At 42.5% G+C, this 20,606-nt stretch overlaps 1 protein-coding gene across 1 annotated transcript; it reads right to left on the bottom strand.

Moving 5' to 3' along the window:
• Positions 1-18,506: 18,506 nt before the first annotated feature.
• LOC127103642 (eukaryotic translation initiation factor 4 gamma-like) lies at positions 18,507-19,962 on the bottom strand. The gene is made up of 2 exons (XM_051040889.1): positions 19,641-19,962; positions 18,507-19,432 (listed from the first exon to the last, which is right to left on the bottom strand). Exons 1-2 carry the CDS (start codon positions 19,960-19,962, stop codon positions 18,507-18,509), a joined length of 1,248 nt encoding a protein of 415 aa, XP_050896846.1.
• Positions 19,963-20,606: the final 644 nt, after the last annotated feature.

Here is a 20,606-nt window from a genome sequence, read left to right as displayed (position 1 = left end):
ATAGTTGTCAATCAGTCTAGATTAGTGGAATAGTTTTAAGACAGGAGTCTTAGAAAATTGAATTGTTTTTTATCTAATGATGTGACACGTTGGGTGAATAAATCTTGGAATTAGGTAAAATCTTCACGTGTTACCCCCTTGTCAGAATTTTCTTTTCTCTAAACTTTTCATGATTGCAAAAACGTCTATTTAAACCCACTTCACTCGTTTCACACACTTTCGCTACTATCAGAACCTACATTTTCTCTCTTTGAGCTTAAAAACTTTCAGCAAACCCTAAAACTCTTGTCTTTATCAACAATGGCATCTTCACAATAATCTACTCAGCAAACTCAAGAACATCAACAAGTTCAACAACAAAGTGTTGCTATAACTCAACGAACTGGTCGTGGTTCTTCTTCATCGCAACCACAACCTCAAATCCCTCATCTTCTTCAGATAGTTTCATCAAGATCTTCTTCAGGTCAACTTGTTCGTACTGAAGATGCATATGATGTTCCTGAAATTACTTTGAGTATTCCTGTAGAGAAACTGTAAGTACTGGGTGAACTCTTAGTTGAGTTTGAAAATATGAAGGATAATGGAATTGACCTTATTCTTGCTATAAAATTTCAAGGTTGGGAAAGTTTCTTCAATCGTCTTTAAGGCCCAATTTTCTTCAACCTGGTGAGAGAATTATGGATACATGCAAAGTCTTCTTTGTTCCAAGTTACCTCTTTCGTGTTTGGAAAGAAGATAGTGATATCTGAGAAGCTGATGGCCAAACCCATTGGACATGATGGGTCTGGTATAAGGTATGAACAAATGGTTGAGAAGGAATCCAATCTGACTGAGATGTCTAAAGTGATTTTTGCCACTGGAAAAACTTTAGTAAGATCAATAATCTTCTTCCTCATTTGAAGGTTTGGGCTAGAATCCTTCTTGGATGCATTCATCCTAGACCATCAACCAACTCCTCTGACTACATCAATGGTGACCAATAATATATCCTTTACTATATTGAATCTGAAAAGAAGGTGAATCTTCCCGCACTTCTATTTCAGCATCTAAGGGATACTGTAAGGGACACCAGAGATGGTATCAACACGACAAAGATCTACATCCCTATGGGTAGGCAGATCTTAGACATTCTGATGGATAGGCAGATCTTAGACATTCTGATGGAGAGCCAACTGATTGATTATCTAACAGACGATCAGTTCTCTAAAGGAGTGCAACCTCTAGCTGGTAGGATGTTGAATGCCAAGGCTCTGAAGAATATAGGGATTATTACTAAAGTGATAAGTCCTCCTGTTGAATTGCCCAAGGATATCATCCTCAACAAAAGGATTCCTTTGAAAGATTTACATATCTTCTCAAAGCCATATCCTCTACAATATGTGGTAGAATTTCTGGAGAAGTGTCATGTTTATGCTCTTCTGGCAGCTTCTGAAGTATTTCTCAGAAGAAGAAGAAGAGGAAGACTGGTAAGAAGCATTCTGAAAGGATGGCCAAGAAGTTTAAGGCTTATAGGGAGCATAGATATACTTTTGTTGAAGAACCCAGAGTCTCAGAAGCTACTTCAGCTGGAACTACTTCTGGAACAACACTCTTTCTGAAGCACACCATCTTATTGTTGTTTACAGTTCATCCATTTCAACAACCACGCTCCCCTTCATTTATATACTTCCCACATACCTCTTTACAAGGGTTCTCTCTTCCATCAACCACTCTTCCTTACAATGCTCCTTATGTTCTAGAACCAATTCCTTATGAATCCATTCATACTTTTGCTCCTCAATCTTCTAATCCAAATATAACAATTCCAACACCCTCGCCATCTATTTCTGAAATTCTAACCTTCACTATCTCACCAACACCTCAACCACTATTACCACCTTTTCTTTTATCCCATCTTATTCAACCAAAAATTCCTAAACCATCAATCCCCACTCACTTTGGCATCCCTATTGCATAATCAAATATTTATTATGATACTGAGTCAGAAGTTGAGCTCCTAGCCCTCCCAGATAGAACCCCCTAGCCATACTCTGACCAAATAACCTTTCAAACCAACATTCACCCTACATCGTTGGATGATTTATTTACTCAGTTTGAAGGAGAGGTTGCTAGTAGACTTAATGCTCTCACTAAGGCTTGCCCTTGTAACGCAAACCTCTCTGAAGTGTGTGCTCTGACCAAAAAATTCAGAAGTTGGATAGAAGTCAGCTCTGAAGAGTTGGAGTTTTATTTCCTAAAGGAAGCCAAAATGAACTTCCATTCCCGACTCTCTGGTATTGTTGAACCTTTACTTCATAAGGTTCCTCCAACGCTTCTACTTGCTGCTCCAGAAGTGACTCCACCACCTTCTCCAGACCAGACTACTATGGTTGCTTCTAAGACTACTCGTGAAGTTGGAAGTAACTCTAGGCTCAAGAAGATTGTGGTTTCTGAGGAATTCATTTTGAAGACTTTGGAGCATCTGGTGGATGAGAACTCTGAAGTTAAAGAGAGACTCAAGAATCAGGATGAGAAGACTTTAAAGATTGAAGGGCTTCATGGAGAGATCTTATCAAGACTACCACCCCCTCCTAAGCCCTAGTTTTTAAAATTATGTGTTGTCTTTGTTTTCTTTTTTTCATTTTTGTACTAAGTTATATTTTTAATGAAATGAAATTATATTCTTGGTTTACTTTGTCTTTTATTTTATCTTTTTGAGTGATGACAAAGGGGGAGAAAGAATGATTGGTTTTGATATATCTAATTCCAATTCTGAAACTTAAACATGTCTTTATATATTCTGACATTGGTGATTCTAAGAACTTTGAAAAAATTTCATCATGCTAACGAAGTGTTTCAAGTTTTAAGGCATTAACCAAGCAAGCTGAATCAAGTTCATAGGAACCAGACTTATGTTTAAGAATCATGCTTATGTTCTAGATAATTAACTAAGCAGTTTGCAGTTAACCAGACACGTTCTTATTCTGAACTAAGTGTCGCAACCTGAAAAATACAGTGCGCGAAAAAAACAACCGGCGAAAGAAAAAGACAGAAGAGTCGCCACCGTGCGTTATTCATCCCAAAGGAGGGAAAGGAAACGCTCGAAGTAAACCTGAAAAAGGAAAGGACAAGACGGGGTCTCGCAACCAAATCTTGGGTTCGGGAGTCGGTTATGCGAAGGGAAGGTATTAGCACCCCTACGCATCCGTAGTACTCTACGGGATCCACTTTTGTGGTTTTCGTTTGAAGGGTGTGGGTTTACCTAATGTGTTTATTTACTAAAAAGGTTAAGAGAAATGACTCGCGTGGATGTCGCATCCACTGCATACGTATCTCATCTGAATATGAGAATCAGAGTCTTCGTAGCTCGGCTGACCTATGGGTTGGGGGTAATTGTGCTTGCTAAGACATCGCGTCTTATGCCTACGTATCTCATCTGGAATGAGAATCAGAGCAAACCGTAGTTCGGCTAACTACGGGGTTATGGATTGGGTCTTGGACGAATAACGTCACTACGCAATCTACCGGATGCTCGACCTTTGGAGACTTACTCGCCTGTAGTAGAAGGAGTAAACGTGTGTTATGGGTTTTAGGGTTTGGGATGCTCGAGGGCAAACAGGCAGTCCTTGACGAAGGAACCGCGCTACATGTGGGGATACGAATACAAAACACAAAACATGTATCTCAAAGTAAAATGCCACCAAGGGGCTCAAACATTGCCTCCTATCGAGGTCTTCCAGCTAAGAAAGCGATAAAGTACGAGAAAGGAAAAAAATTACCACCCGGATAAAGATCCGAAGCTATAGCAGTTAAAGGAGCAAGAAAACCGTGAAATCTCTCCAGCTGGACCGTCAAAGGAAATCAGTCAACACGAATAATCAGAATAAAACTTCAGGGGGTATCCCACAAATAAAGTGGGAAACCACACGAGTGTCTCTGCAAAAGCCATAGGAGCCCTCACAAAACTCGACAAAGGGTTAGAGCAGCAAGATGAAATCAAGAGGAAACAATGCCATGGAAACACAAGACAGGTTAGAATAAAGAGAACAAAAAAAACAAATACTGTCACGTTCGCGACTGCTTCGCCTAGCGAAGGCTTGGCGAAGCTTCGCTACAGGCTCGCCTAGCGAAGCGGCTAGCGAAGGCCTGCGGGTTTTGGATTCCTCCTTGATAACAGTTCGATCTCTATGATCTGAAACCCTGTGGTATCCATCTCATAAACGAAAATGATTAAAACATTCGAGGTATTGTTACACATATTCATACACAAATATAAACCCATGGGCAAAACCAGATGTTACCTCATACATTCATAATATTCAATTTCAAGGCGTAAAGTAGTAGGAACAAAGGCATACCTGATGAGAGAGATCGATCGAACGGCGCGGCTGGATTTGTAAAGCTCTGTTAGGTTTGCGTGAGGCTGAGGCAAAAGAGCGTGTGAATCGGAGTGAACTCCTCAGAGCTGCCTGAAGGTTGCTGCAGAGTAATTCCTAGGTTTCTTTCTCCAGTCTCTGGTCTTTTCTGTTCAGCCAGTGTTCAGGGTTTATTTCATTGACTACTCTGGTATTTATAGGCCAAATTTCGCAGCTTGTGGGCTTTGAATGAGGACAGCTCAGGCCCAAAACTTTTCTGATATTTCTGAAATGCGCGTTCTTCGCCTAGCGAAGGATCTGCTCGCCTAGCGAGCATGACAGTGTTCTTCGCTAGGCGAAGCATCTGCTCGCCTAGCGAGCATGACAGCTCAGCAGCAAATTCTTGCTTCTTCCAGCTTGGCGATTTGTACGGTGAATAGGCCCTATCTGGCCCTGTTGGTAGTACCTCAAGTCTATCCCTTGCGTTGACTGACCGTCTAAGTAGAACCCACAAAGTGTCCTGGATGATGTTCGAGCTTCTTGGAGCTAATTCCGATTGACATGATGCAATGTGGTATGAAATGCTAAATGACCTAAAAAGTGAATGCATGAATGAGGAGGGCAAATTTTGGGGTGTTACAGCTGCCCCTATTCAATCAACTGGAGACCCGGAAAGAAGATGGTAGTGGCTTTCGTACTTTCGAGGTATCAAGGGATTGAATACAATAAGCCCAAAAATTTGCACTGAAGTGAAGTGAAGTAACAATGTCTGTCAGAATCGGCAAAGAGGTGGTCTTGAAAGAAGAATCCGTCTGGTACGGTGAAAGTCAGTCTGAATACCGAAAAAGAATGTTATCTTGGATACCAAAATAAATGGTAACACAGAAATAACCATGGCCTGAATGCCGCTCATTAGTCTGAATACTGGAAAGGATTTCGATCTGAACATCGGAAAATTGGCCTGAATGCCACAAGTCGCATCGACCTGAACGTCGGAAACTTCTTCGATCTGAACATCGGAAAGACTTGGCCTGAATGCCACAAGTCGCATCGACCTGAACGTCGGAAACTTCTTCGATCTGAATATCGGAAAATTGGCCTGAATGCCACTTCGATCTGAATATCGGGAAAACTGGCCTGAATGCCACTTTAATCTGAATATCGGAACACTAGCCTGAATGCCACTTCGATCTGAATATCGGAACACTGGCCTGAATGCCACTTCGGTCTGGATACCGGAAAACTGGCCTGAATGCCACAAGTTGCATCGACCTGAACGTCGGAAACTTCTTCGATCTGAACATCGGAAAATTAGCCTGAATGCCACTTCGGTCTGGATACCGGAAAACTGGCCTGAATGCCACTTCGGTCTGGATACCGGAAAACTGGCATGAATGCCACTTTGGTCTGGATACGGGGAAACTGGCCTGAATGCCACTTCGGTCTGGATACCGGAAAACTTCATGCCTGTCAGCATTGGCAGAAATAGGGAATGATAATAGAGGCGGCGCATGGGCCAATGACACTTGCTGGGGATAACAAAGGTAAGTCATGAACAATCTTCAGTCTGAGTACTGGAAACAACTTCTAGCTTATCACTTGGGATACCGAGAATGTTTTATGCTTACATGCGTATGTTTGAATTTTTCAATGGCGTAATGCTCCATGAAAATGGAAATGCTACGCGATTTGGCAGGATGCAATGCAATATGATTCTACATGCAGGGATGCGAAATGCTGGGTAGAATGCCAAGTCGAGGCAAGGGGATCTGCTGGGGAAATGATTACCATCCTCTGGGCTCTGGCCAGGCTGCTGGAGATACACACCACAATGAACTCTGTGGGGAGATGACTAGCCATGCGGTGTTCTGGCCATACCGAGACTCTGATCGGGGAAAGAATGGCATTGGAAGCCTGTTGTTGAGGAAAGCTACAATGGTTCTGGCAACCACGATTTGCGAGAGATGACTCAGCAGGGGGAGCAAACACTGATACGGTACCGAGGTTCTGCTTCAAGAAAAGAAACCATGGATCTTGCATTGGGATTATAGATCTGGCATCGAACTCTAAGGAGCAGCCACTTCTGTTGGGAAGATAAAGTCTGGCACTGTCAACCCCGTTGGGGATATGTAGTCTGGTACTATCAACTCTACTGGGGAGTGTATGTCCTGAAACAATCGCTTGGGGAAGTACGGTGGTGAGAAACTGCTGGGGATTGAAGAATCCAACGCTCTGATCAGCTCTGCAGGGATAAGACACCGAATTTGTCTGTTGGTGACTTCACTAGGGAAGATATTCACGATCATCTGCAGGGGATTTTAAGGGAATTCCCCGAGGGTATCTGTTCTGAATAGACGATCCAAAGCACTTAAAATTTACAGCAATTTTAAATGTTTATTAAGCATGTACCTGTAAAGCCCTTATGTGTCATGATGCAATGTTTATCAAAATTTCGAACGTCATTTTTACAAACAAAACGGTAAAATGAAAATGAACACAAAGATATACTGAATAACATGATTTTATTGATTGAATGGCCTCTGAATAGGAATTTACATCAGGAAGCAATCCCTGGAAAGAGGTAATCGCACAAAAGATAAAAACAAAAATTAATCTAATGGCAATGTGAAATGGATTTCTATTGGGTTCCAATTCTGCTATGACTTGCTCGTCTTCAAGATCCTCCAGATGATCAGCCTTCTGAAAAGGTGATTGGACTGTTTCCTACCTTTCGAAAATTTCCAGTCATTGGCACGAGATGAGATTCAGAACTAACTCAGAACGCAGTCATTCGCTTAATCCCTAACTTTTGCCTGGATCGCCCTTTTCGGGTTTTCAATCCACCGGGATACCCATTTTTGCCTAAGTTGCCTTTTCAGGTTTTCAACTTACCGGGTGTACAATCTTTTTATTTTTAATCCCTAATTTTTGCCCGAACCTTTTCATTTTCTTGGTTCGTCGGGATGCCCATTTTTGCCTGGACTATTCTTTTTACTGTCCAGCGGATCTATTTTATGCGAAGTATTTTTTAACTGCGTCTGAGTTCACAGGGGAAGTGAAGTTTTCACCATCCATAGTTGCAAGCATTAAGGCCCCACCATCAAAAACCTTGGTGACAATATACGGTCCATCATAGTTAGGAGTCCACTTGCCCCTGTGATCTGTCTGAGGAGGAAGGATCCTTTTCAAAACTAAATCTCCAACTTGGAAACAACGAGGACGCACTTTTTGATCAAAGGCTCTCTTCATCCGACTTTGATACAACTGCCCATGACAAATGGCTGCCATTCGCTTCTCTTCGATAAGACTCAACTCATTGAACCTTGTCCGAATCCATTCAGCTTCGTCTAGCTTGACATCCAACAAGACTCTTAGAGAAGGAATCTCCACTTCAACAGGTAGGACTTCTTCCATACCATACACAAGGGAGTAAGGGGTTGCCCCGGTCGATGTACGTACTGAAGTGCGGTACCCATGCAAGGCGAAGGGTAGCATCTCATGCCAATCTCTGTACGTGACGACCATCTTCTGCACAATCTTCTTTATGTTCTTATTTGCCGCCTCAACAGCGCCGTTCATCTTAGGGCGGTAAGGGGAAGAATTGTGATGCTGAATGTTGAAGTTCTGACATAACTCCTTCATCATTTTGTTGTTGAGATTAGAACCATTATCAGTAATGATTCTTTCGGGAATCCCATAGCGACAAATGATTTCTTTCTTGATGAAACGGGCAACCACATGTCTGGTGACATTCGCAACTGACGCTGCCTCGACCCACTTGGTGAAATAGTCGATGGCAACAAGGATGAAGCGATGCCCATTGGAAGCAGTCGGCTCAATCTTTCCAATCATGTCAATGCCCCACATGGCAAACGGCCACGGCGAAGCCATCACATTCAAAGGATTCGGCGGCACATGCACCTTATCAGCATAAATCTGGCATTTATGACACTTCCGAGCATACTTGAAACAATCTGACTCCATGGTCATCCAATAATAACCCGCTCTCAACAATTTCCTAGCCATTGCATGTCCGCCGGCATGAGTACCAAAGGAACCTTCATGAACTTCCTGCATTAACATGTCCGCCTCGTATCTGTCCACGCATCTGAGCAAAACCATGTCGAAGTTCCTCTTATACAGCACATCGTCTTTGTTCAAGAAGAAACTGCCTGCCAATCTTCTCAAAGTCTTTCTGTCATTGTTGGATGCCCCTGCAGGGTACTCTTGATTCTTCAGAAAGCACTTGATATCGTGATACCAGGGCTTGTCATCGACTACCAGTTCAGCAGCAAACACATGCGCGGCCCTGTCAAGGCGCATCACATCGATCCTGGGAGCATGGTTCCAACGAATTACCTTGATCATGGAGGATAGAGTAGCAAGTGCGTCTGCCATCTGGTTCTCATCACGAGGTATATGATACAATTTTACTGTTGTGAAGAAAGTCAACAGTCTTCTCGTGTAATCTCTGTAGGGGACCAGAGTGGGTTGGAGAGTATTCCAATCACCATTCACTTGATTGATCACCAGAGCTGAATCTCCGAAGATGTCCAAAGTCTTGATTCTCAAATCAATGGCTTGCTCAATACCCAAGATACAGGCCTCGTACTCAGCTTCATTATTTCTGCACTCGAAAGTCAGACGAGCGGTGAAAGGCATGTGGGCACCTTTCGGAGTTGTAATAACAGCACCAATTCCACTTCCTCTAGCATTGACAGCCCCATCAAACAACAAAGTCCACTTTTCGTGTGGATCAGGTCCCTCCTCAACAACTGGATCTTCACAGTCTTTTATCTTGAGGAACATGATGTCTTCATCTGGAAAATCAAACTTCATCGGCTCATAATCATCAATCGGCTGTTGAGCAAGATAGTCTGACAGAATACTCCCTTTGATGGCCTTCTGTGACGTGTACTGAATATCATACTCTGTTAAAATCGTTTGCCAACGAGCGACCCTTCCGGTGAGAGCTGGCTTCTCGAATATGTATTTCACTGGATCCATCTTAGAAATCAACAAGGTAGTATGGTTCAACATATACTGCCTCAGTCGGCGAGCAGCCCAGGCCAAAGCACAGCAAGTTTTCTCAAGCTGCGAATATTTGACTTCACAGTCGGTAAACTTTTTGCTAAGGTAGTATATGGCATGCTCTTTTCGACCAGACTCGTCATGCTGTCCCAATACACACCCCATCGAGTTCTCGGTCACTGACAGGTACATTATCAGAGGTCTCCCAGGAACTGGAGGTATAAGGATTGAAGGTTTCTGTAGATACTCTTTTATCTTCTCGAAAGCCCTTTGGCAATCTTCATTCCACCTGATAGCCTGATCTTTCCTCAGCAATTTGAAAATTGGCTCACACGTGGTTGTTAGGTGAGAGATGAACCTTGCAATGTAGTTCAACCTCCCTAAGAAACTACGGACTTGCTTCTCTGTTCTTGGCTCTGGCATTTCCTGTATCGCTTTTACTTTGTCGGGATCCACCTCAATCCCTTTCCCGCTAACGATAAAACCCAGCAATTTTCCCGATCTCACCCCGAAAGTGCACTTGTTCGGATTAAGTCTCAGTTTGAATTTCCTCAAACGCTCAAACAGTTTCTGCAAATTCACCAAATGTTCTTCTTCTGTCTGAGATTTGGCAATCATATCATCCACATAAACCTCGATTTCATGATGAATCATATCATGGAACAGAGTTACCATAGCTCGTTGATATGTTGCTCCGGCATTTTTCAGACCAAACGGCATCACCTTGTAGCAGAAGGTGCCCCATGGGGTTATGAAAGTTGTCTTTTCCATGTCTTCTGGTGCCATCTTGATTTGGTTATAGCCAGAAAAGCCATCCATGAAGGAGAATACCGAGAACTGAGCTGTATTATCCACCAAAACGTCGATGTGAGGTAATGGGAAATCATCTTTAGGGCTAGCTCTGTTCAGATCCCGATAGTCGACACACATCCGTACCTTTCCATCCTTCTTAGGTACTGGGACGATGTTTGCAACCCATGGCGGATAATTGGTGACTGCTAGAAACCCTGCATCCAACTGCTTTTGCACTTCTTCCTTTATCTTGACAGCCATCTCTGGTCTTGTTCTTCTGAGCTTCTGCTTGACCGGAGGACAACCTTCTTTGAGAGGCAAACGGTGTACCACGATGTCTGTGTCCAGCCCAGGCATGTCCTGATAAGACCAGGCGAAGATGTCAACGTATTCTTGCAGCAATTCAATCAACCCTTTCTTCACATCATCTCTCAAAACAGCCCCTATCTTGATTTCTCTCTTGGCGTCCTCGGTGCCAAGATTAATCACTTCAACAGACTCTTGATGCGGTTGAATGACCCTTTCTTCCTGTTTTAATAACCTGGTAAGTTCTTCAGGGAGTTCACAGTCTTCATCACCCTCTTCTTCAGCTTGAAAGATTGGATTTTCAAAGTCGAAGCGAGCCATAGCAGAACCGTTATCAATAGGATCCGGTGACGTGCATCTGCATGAGTGATGGTATGTGCTTATGAGTGTGAAAAAGAAGTGAAAACTAAACAAAACATTGCCATTTTTTTTTTGAAAAACTGCAAAAATAGAAAGACAGGGAACGAAATATTTGAATGCAAAAATACATCCTTTATTTATGATAAAAATGCAAGTGTCACATAGATGGGCCCTACAATGAGTCATTACGCCCTGGGCGGAACGTAAGACTTGGATATGCATGAATAAACAAAGAAAATTACTCTTCAAGAAGAGTGACTTGGATAATCTCTTCAGAAGACCAATTGTTGATGACTTCACCCGGGATCCTCGGACGCACCCAGTTGTCGATGTCACAATCACTATCCCCATCTTCTTCGTTGACTGCAGAGACTTGACCATACTGAATGATGCCAGCACTGGAGAAAGTGATCGGCCCCTGAAGTGTTGTAGTACACACATCCGAAGCATCGGAATCAAGTTCAGCAAGTACATCAGAATCAAACGCCATGTTTGGAATATCAGCGACAACATCATCATGGATCACAGAATCAGTAGGAACAACATCTGCGAATTCATCAGTAGCATCTTCAAACCCTTCTTTCTCAACCCCTTCCACAAACTCTTGGACAGACAAATCCTCAACCTGGAGGATACCTTTGTCGAGCAAGGCCTGGATACCTTGCTGTAGCTTCAAACAACCTCTACTCTGAGTGGCACAATCCAAACAACCCTTCCCACAACCGGGGAAAACATCGGCCTTCAGCAAGCATCCTTTGATATCCAACAATGGAGTCTTCAACTTCAACACAACCTTAATGGACTTGGCTTTTCCCTCTATCATATTAACATTCTCACCACCATGTTGGGGCATGGGATTGTTGACGACATTAGGAGCCGGTGCAAGGTCGATGGCCTTTGAATCTATGAGGTCCTGAACTACGTGCTTAAAAGCTTTGCAGTTCTCAATATTGTGCCCAGGTGCCCCAGAGTGGAAGCTACACCTAGCGTTGGCGTCGTAACCCACCGGAAGTCTACCAACAGGAGGAGCCAGAGTGCGCAGTTGCACAAGTTGTAGTTGTTGAAGACTAGAAAGCATCTGAGCGTACGACATTGGAAGGGTGTCGAAACGCCGGTCCATCATCCTTTGCCTCTGTTGATAAGTGGGTCTGTTACCCGGTTGTTTCTGCTGTTGATACTGAGCTGGTTGACGTTGTGATTGTTGTTGTTGTAGTGGTGCTGCAGCTGGAATGGTCACAGCCGCAACATACGATTGCTGATGATAATTCTAAAAGTTATTCCTCCGGTTATCCCTGTTCTGATAAGAAGATATGGCATTTGCATCCCCTTCTCTCCTCTTCTGTCCCTGAATGAACGGCTTCTTCACCCCTGATGAGGATCCACCTCCACTCTGGCTCTTATATGTCTTTAGGTAATTCTCCACCCTTTCTCCAGTGGAGACAACATCAGCAAAGTTGGAAGCATTGCACCCCACCAGACGCTCCAGATAAGGTCCAGGCAGCGTATTCATGAACATGTTGGCCATTTCCTTTTCTAACATAGGAGGCTGAACACGGGAAGCTGTATCCCTCCAGCGTTGAGCGTATTCCCTGAAGCACTCATTGCTTTTAAGAGACAGATTCTGAAGTTGAGTTCTGTCCGGAGCCATGTCTGCATTATACTGATACTGCTTCACGAAAGCCTCTGTCAAATCCCTCCAGCAACGGATGTGGGCTCTGTCCAGCCTCATATACCATTCCAAGGATGCCCCAGCTAGGCTATCCTGGAAGAAGTACATAAGTAGCTTCTCGTCATCAGAGTATGCAACCATTTTACGGAAATAGGCTTGCACGTGAGTTTTGGGGCAAGAGCTGCCATTGTATTTGTCAAATATCGGGACCTTGAATTTCGGTGGCACTCTCACACCTGGGACCAGCCCCAAGTCAGCAACATCTACTCCCAGAGGATTCTGTCCTTCCACTGCCTTCAACCTTTCTTCCAATCTCCTAAACATGGGGTCCATGCCAAAGTCTTCCTGAAGCAAGGGAAACTGATCAACCTGACCATCCTGAATGGGTTGTTGATCTAGGTTGACATGTAGGATTGGGATAGGCCCCGGTCCATTAGGACCATTAGCCTCTCCAGCTGGAGGATCAGCCAACGTCTCCGGTTGAGTAATAGGGGGATCCTTCTGTACCAACAATCTAAGCTCCTGCTGTCCTTGAGCCACCCCTTGAACCAAATCCATGAATTGATTCATGCGAATCTTCATCTCGGCGAGCTCTGCCTGTAGGCTTTCCATTACTCTCTGTTGATTCCTTCGGGTACCATATCGGTGAATGCCTGAGTCAGCTATCCACTGATGGAACACCAAACAAACTGAGAACACTATGGCGGTACCTGTTATGCAAGACATGCGGATGACTATACAAATGCAATGACATGTTTATCAATTCCAAAAGTATTCTACCCCCTTGATTCCAGTCTCACATTTGATAAGCAGTGTAAAAAGAAAACCCCGACTAGAATCAAGAAGAAGATTTAAACCTCCTTGAAAAGGATAAACATGTGTTAAATGATATGAATGCAAATGATGTGATGATGTGAATGCAATGCAGTGGCATGTCAATCAGGATTGCTGTATCTGCTCGAACATCTGTCAGGTTGTACTGTCTGGAGAGAAATTAAGAGCACACCAAACAAAGGTCATGGGATGGATCATGTTATCCTTAATATCAACCACCTATTTCGGCGGATTATGGTTTACACCTTATCAACACCCGAGTTTCATTGATATTAAGGATATCTGATCGGATCAACCATGAATCAAGGGTTTGTCGCAAGTCACGAGCATGGAGTTTAGGTTAAGAACCACCCAAAAGGAGTGTACTAAGGTTTAAACCTGCCAAACATGTTCTACAAAAGGTTCCCATAGTCATAATCCCATCTTTCGGATATTATTAGAGGAACGACTACTCGTATTCCAACAATATTCTCAAGAGAGACTCTTATGAGTGTAGTATCGCATAACAATCGTATCAAATCTTACACTTGAACGACTTTCGCACTACGTCCTACGAATAGGCCAAGATGGGTTAGGTAAACTAAGGTCCTTGGCTTCTTAGGTCTATATTGGAACAAGTAATGTCTAACCACAACTTACTTATGTGACATTATTGATCTCAACATGACCTCCACCAAGTGAATGGGCTTGCAAGTCAACTCGCTAAGGAATACTCCACACAAGTTGACAGGACTATGCCATTCTCCTATCTTAAGTGCACTCGAGTTCGGGTATAGAACTCATCTCACAAAGATCACCAAGCAGCCATAGCCAGCCAACAGATACAACAATGATATGTACACAATGCAATAAGGTAAAGCAGGTAAATAAATAACTGTACAAAAGCATGAACACCCAATAAACAAACAAACTACAAAAGCTAGGAGGGACTCGCTTAGGGAAGATGGACCAGCAAGAGGTCAACTTCTTAAAATCCCCAGTGGAGTCGCCAGCTGTCGCAACCTGAAAAATACAGTGCGCGAAAAAAACAACCGGCGAAAGAAAAAGACAGAAGAGTCGCCACCGTGCGTTATTCATCCCAAAGGAGGGAAAGGAAACGCTCGAAGTAAACCTGAAAAAGGAAAGGACAAGACGGGGTCTCGCAACCAAATCTTGGGTTCGGGAGTCGGTTATGCGAAGGGAAGGTATTAGCACCCCTACGCATCCGTAGTACTCTACGGGATCCACTTTTGTGGTTTTCGTTTGAAGGGTGTGGGTTTACCTAATGTGTTTATTTACTAAAAAGGTTAAGAGAAATGACTCGCGCGGATGTCGCATCCACTGCATACGTATCTCATCTGAATATGAGAATCAGAGTCTTCGTAGCTCGGCTGACCTATGGGTTGGGGGTAATTGTGCTCGCTAAGACATCGCGTCTTATGCCTACGTATCTCATCTGGAATGAGAATCAGAGCAAACCGTAGTTCGGCTAACTACGGGGTTATGGATTGGGTCTTGGACGAATAACGTCACTACGCAATCTACCGGATGCTCGACCTTTGGAGACTTACTCGCCTGTAGTAGAAGGAGTAAACGTGTGTTATGGGTTTTAGGGTTTGGGATGCTCGAGGGCAAACAGGCAGTCCTTGACGAAGGAACCGCGCTACATGTGGGGATACGAATACAAAACATAAAACATGTATCTCAAAGTAAAATGCCACCAAGGGGCTCAAACATTGCCTCCTATCGAGGTCTTCCAGCTAAGAAAGCGATAAAGTACGAGAAAGGAAAAAAATTACCACCCGGATAAAGATCCGAAGCTATAGCAGTTAAAGGATCAAGAAAACCGTGAAATCTCTCCAGCTGGACCGTCAAAGGAAATCAGTCAACACGAATAATCAGAATAAAACTTCAGGGGGTATCCCACAAATAAAGTGGGAAACCACACGAGTGTCTCTGCAAAAGCCATAGGAGCCCTCACAAAACTCGACAAAGGGTTAGAGCAGCAGGATGAAATCAAGAGGAAACAATGCCATGGAAACACAAGACAGGTTAGAATAAAGAGAACAAAAAAAACAAATACTGTCACGTTCGCGACTGCTTCGCCTAGCGAAGGCTTGGCGAAGCTTCGCTACAGACTCGCCTAGCGAAGCGGCTAGCGAAGGCCTGCGGGTTTTGGATTCCTCCTTGATAACAGTTCGATCTCTATGATCCGAAACCCTGTGGTATCCATCTCATAAACGAAAATGATTAAAACATTCGAGGTATTGTTACACATATTCATACACAAATATAAACCCATGGGCAAAACCAGATGTTACCTCATACATTCATAATATTCAATTTCAAGGCGTAAAGTAGTAGAACAAAGGCATACCTGATGAGAGAGATCGATCGAACGGTGCGGCTGGATTTGTAAAGCTCTGTTAGGTTTGCGTGAGGCGGAGGCAAAAGAGCGTGTGAATCGGAGTGAACTCCTCAGAGCTGCCTGAAGGTTGCTGCAGAGTAATTCCTAGGTTTCTTTCTCCAGTCTCTGGTCTTTTCTGTTCAGCCAGTGTTCAGGGTTTATTTCATTGACTACTCTGGTATTTATAGGCCAAATTTCACAGCTTGTGGGCTTTGAATGAGGACAGCTCAGGCCCAAAACTTTTCTGATATTTCTGAAATGCGCGTCCTTCGCCTAGCGAAGGATCTGCTCGCCTAGCGAGCATGACAGTATTCTTCGCTAGGAGAAGCATCTGCTCGCCTAGCGAGCATGACAGCTCAGCAGCAAATTCTTGCTTCTTCCAGCTTGGCGATTTGTACGGTGAATAGGCCCTATCTGGCCCTGTTGGTAGTACCTCAAGTCTATCCCTTGCGTTGACTGACCGTCTAAGTAGAACCCACAAAGTGTCCTGGATGATGTTCGAGCTTCTTGGAGCTAATTCCGATTGACATGATGCAATGTGGTATGAAATGCTAAATGACCTAAAAGTGAATGCATGAATGAGGAGGGCAAATTTTGGGGTGTTACACTAAGTTCAAGTGATTAAGGTTGAACCAGGTGTATACAAGCTCTGAACCAGATATATACAAGTTCTTATGACAACTAGACATGAGGAATACAACCAGGTTATGAAACCAAGACTATGAAAGCTCTGATAAATCATGCTCTGTGACGAGATTGATATTCAGACTTTCTGACACTCAAGCCAGGATTTTGAATGAAATGCTTATGTACCCTAGTTGTTGCATTTTAGGAAGTTACTTCATCCATTACAACAAGACTTCTACCTTATGGTAAAATAATAACCATGTTTCAGTAATCAGGCTTCTACCTTATGGGAAGTTATTTCTTTCATGCTGATTGAGATTTTTATATGTGTTAAGATTATTTTAAGTCTTAAATTAATGGGGAGCTTACAAACCTAACTCTTATATTCTAAGCTGAAAAATAATTTTTAACAGTATAAAATTCAGGGGGAACTTATAAACATCACTCTTATATTTTAATGTGATTAAACTAAGTAAAAATTATTCATTAAAATACATGGTTTTGTCATCATAAAAAAGGGGGAGATTGTAAGAACAAGATGAAGGTAGAGAAAACCAAGAAAGGGGGGTTTGAATTATTTTCACTGACAATAAAAACTTTTAGCAACTCTACACACACAAAGATAACAACAAATAACACATAAGTTTATCCTGGTCCGCTTGAAATTCAAAGTTACTCCAATCCACCCGACCAAGGTGATTCCGCCTTCAATAAGGACTTAATCCAATAATCTAGAAAGATTACAACAACGTCTAAGAGTTTAACGATCTCTTAGTCCTCTCAAGTCTACAGACTTCACAACTCACTTGAGGATTTACAATAACTATCAAGAATTACAAGAGTGTGTTTTGTGTGCTTCTAGATAAGCAAGATGAACACAGTTTCACACATATAATCAAAGATCACACTATGAGCAACAACTTGTGTGTGATGAATGACTTTTACAATGGCAAGAATTTAGTATATGATTCATGGTGTATAATAGAATTCTTGTGTGGTAGCTTTGTGTCTTCGTATGATGACAGTGAGGTCTATATATATAGTGATTAGGGATGATACCATTGGAGAGAGCATTGATGCTGATATCTTGCCAATTATGGGACTTAATGACATTAAGTTTCTTGTCCCTTTCCATAGCAATCTTGGAGTGTAGTCAATACTATCCATATATAGATCCATACCATACTTGGATTTCTTCTTCGTTAAGTTTCTGATTTTTGGTTAGTCAGATGTTCTGTTTGGCATGAATCAGAGTGAGTGGAGTTTAGAGCCTTTAGTTAGCGCTTGTATTCTTTAGATAGTTTTGTTTGATGATTGGTATTCAGAGTCAGCTAGACTTATCTTCAAATAGAGTGACTTCTTATGTATCAAACTCCATAGTCTTCAGAATTAGAGTCTGCAAGGTCTTCAAATTTAGAATTTGCACAGTCTCCAAATGAACTCTAATGATAGATTTTGAGTGTGATTCTCTTGAACAGGCTTGTGGTCAGCGTCAGATGTTATATATGAATTTCTGAATCAGCTATTCTGGACTTTGTTTGACGTTCAATAGTAATCCATCGGATTTAGTTTGCCTTAGAGTCCTCCACACTTAGAGAATTTATTAAGGTACCAAATTGTTTCATTCTCTGTTATCATCAAAACTTGGAGATATATTGCAGAACCAAAATCTTGTTCTAACAATCTCCCCCTTTTTTATGATGACAAAAACTTCAGACAATTGATGAAACGATGGTACTTCACAAGATAGAGAATAAAATAACATAGAGTCAGATACAGTATGACTCCCCGTGAGATTCGAAATCTCCCCCTGAGTTTGGTACTTAGAGAGTTTTATAGTTCTTTACCAAAGCTTCTTATATTGCTTGGCTTGTTTCTCAGTTTTGCTTATTCAGATACATCCTGTAAGAACACTTTAGATTTTGCAATTTATTTAAATTGTTAGAATGTAAGCAGCGCGTTGTGAGACTTAGATATTAATTTCATCAGAAGGTTGTTCATTTATTTCTCCCCCTTTTTGTCAGACTCAAAAAGAACATAGTAAGAAAAATAGGTATAGCAAAATAAAATTTCATTCAGATAAGTCAAGATAGATATAGAGAAGAAGGCCTTAGAGGCAAAAAACACTTAGAGCAACAGAAGAAAAAAACACAAAAGCCTAAGGTGCCTAAGGGTTTGGTGGAAGCGGCATCCTCTGAAGCAACTGAGCAAGGAGGTTCTGAATACTGGAGTTGACTGAGTTTTGTTGGTCAAGTCTGGCTCTCACAAGATGTTGTTCCTTCTGGAGTTCTTCCAGAGTCTTGAGCACCAACGAAGCAAGATTAGAGTTTGGTGACTCACCTTGAGTCAAAGCAACTTCAGTGGCCTTAGCATCTTCCTTTGTAGCTATGCGTGTTGTTTCTTCAACTTTAGCTTTGGCTTCAGCTTCTGCGGCAGTAGCAGCCTCAGCGACAGCTTTTTCTTCAACTTCTTTTCTTGCCTGGTCTTTAGCTTCTTGCATTGCCTTTTCTTCAGCTTCCTTTAGGGATCTCTCTTCATCTTCTCTGACCAGACGAGCCTCTAGTCTCTTCTCAGTTTCTCTGATATAGTCATTCCTAGCCTGTTCAGATAGTCCTTTAAGTTTGAAGGTCTCATATGTCATCCATCTGATGATTTCATTCCAGTGAGTCTTTACGTCAGAAGGATTGTCACTTATATTAGATTGTTCTGATAGATTTATGAGCTTCACAACTAAATATTTTGAGAATAAAGCAAATGAATATTCCAGGGTTGGAAAGATAGGTTGAGGTTCAGAGGTTGGATTTATTAGTCCAGATGGAGTGTGAGTGGTTTCAGAGTGTTCAGTGGGAGGTTCAGAGGGAGTTTCAGTATGAGGTTCAGAAGGTGGTTCAGTTGCGGAGGGAGAAGGTGAAGGTGCAGAGGTTTCTGGGACAAATGGAGGTTGTTCTAAGTGTGTTATGGCTTGGAGTTGGTCCAAAGTTGGAGAGGAAGGGTCAGGGATTTCTGGTTGTTCAGAGTCAGAAGAAATGTCATAGTATGGAGGAGATGAGGGAGTGGATGAAAGAGGTGAAATGCATATATTAAGATACCTAGCTTAAGATAAGGGGAGTGTTGTTGTTTCTAGGTAGAATTTATGTGGAGGAGATGAGGGCATGTTGGGTTCAAAGTTATGGGGTTCAAAGGGAGCTGGGAATTTATATGGCGGGTTCAGAGGGAGAGTAGGTGGGGAATGGTTAAGGTAGAGAGGAAGATATTTGCTTTAAACTAGAATTTAAAGGAGCTTTAGAGGGATATGACTTACTTGAAGAAGATGAGTCTAGAGGCACAGGCGATCTGGTTTCTGAAGGTTCTCCCAACTTCAGAGTCTTCTTATTCTTTGACTTCTCAGAAGGCTCTCTCTTCCTCTTCATGAAGTTAGGTGGCTGCTCTGGAAGCCAGTCCACAGAGAACTCTGAGATGTCCACTCCTTGAGATGCCAGATCCTGGAGATATTGAGCAATGACCTCTGGAGGATCTATCTTGGAGAAAAGATGCAGCCCATTTGGTATCTTTCTCCGATCCTTCAGAGCTTCCCAGAATGTGTCCAGAGTTAGTTTGACTAAGACCCTGTCAATGACCCCCATGCTCTTCATATTTTTGCATTTAGAGGCTTTCCAACATCTACAACCACATCTTCCATCAGGTTTAGGGATATCGGATGGTCCATAATCCCACTTTCGATCAAAACGTCAGAGATGAGCCTTCTCAGAGAGATGCAACTTCTGAGCTTCATGTGGTTCCTTGTATCCCTGACTGAATCCCTCAGATACTTGAAGAGTAATGCTGGAAGATTCAACTTCAGACCTTTGTGAAGGTAATACAAGATGCACTTCTGATCTATGTTGATGCAGTCAGAAGAGTTTGAAGTTGGATAGTGGTGGATGGTACCCAGAATGATCTTTAACCATACCCTCAGATTCTAGTGAAGTTCCTTGTTCTTGAAGGATTTCCCTTCTGAGTTCTGTTTGAAAATAGTGGGAACTATCTCCTGGGACACGTATCTTGCCCTAGGGTTGATGTTATAAATCCTTCTGCCCCTAGTTTTCTCCATATCCAGAAGCTTGACTATTGACTTCTCTGTGATGACCATCTTGACTGCCAGGACATAAGAAACTCTGCAATGGTCATCGTAGTATGCAAATCTCTAGAACTCCTTAATGAGGAAGGTGTAGATAGGACCGTAGAGTCTCTGGAAGTAATTTTCCCAACCTTATTTCTTCATATCTTC

The sequence above is a fragment of the Lathyrus oleraceus genome, chromosome 7 (assembly GCF_024323335.1).
Source record: "Lathyrus oleraceus cultivar Zhongwan6 chromosome 7, CAAS_Psat_ZW6_1.0, whole genome shotgun sequence".
NCBI classification, from domain to species: domain Eukaryota; kingdom Viridiplantae; phylum Streptophyta; class Magnoliopsida; order Fabales; family Fabaceae; genus Lathyrus; species Lathyrus oleraceus.
The sequence above is the reverse complement of the archived record's forward strand: the minus strand, read 5'-3'. Positions and strand labels throughout refer to the sequence as shown.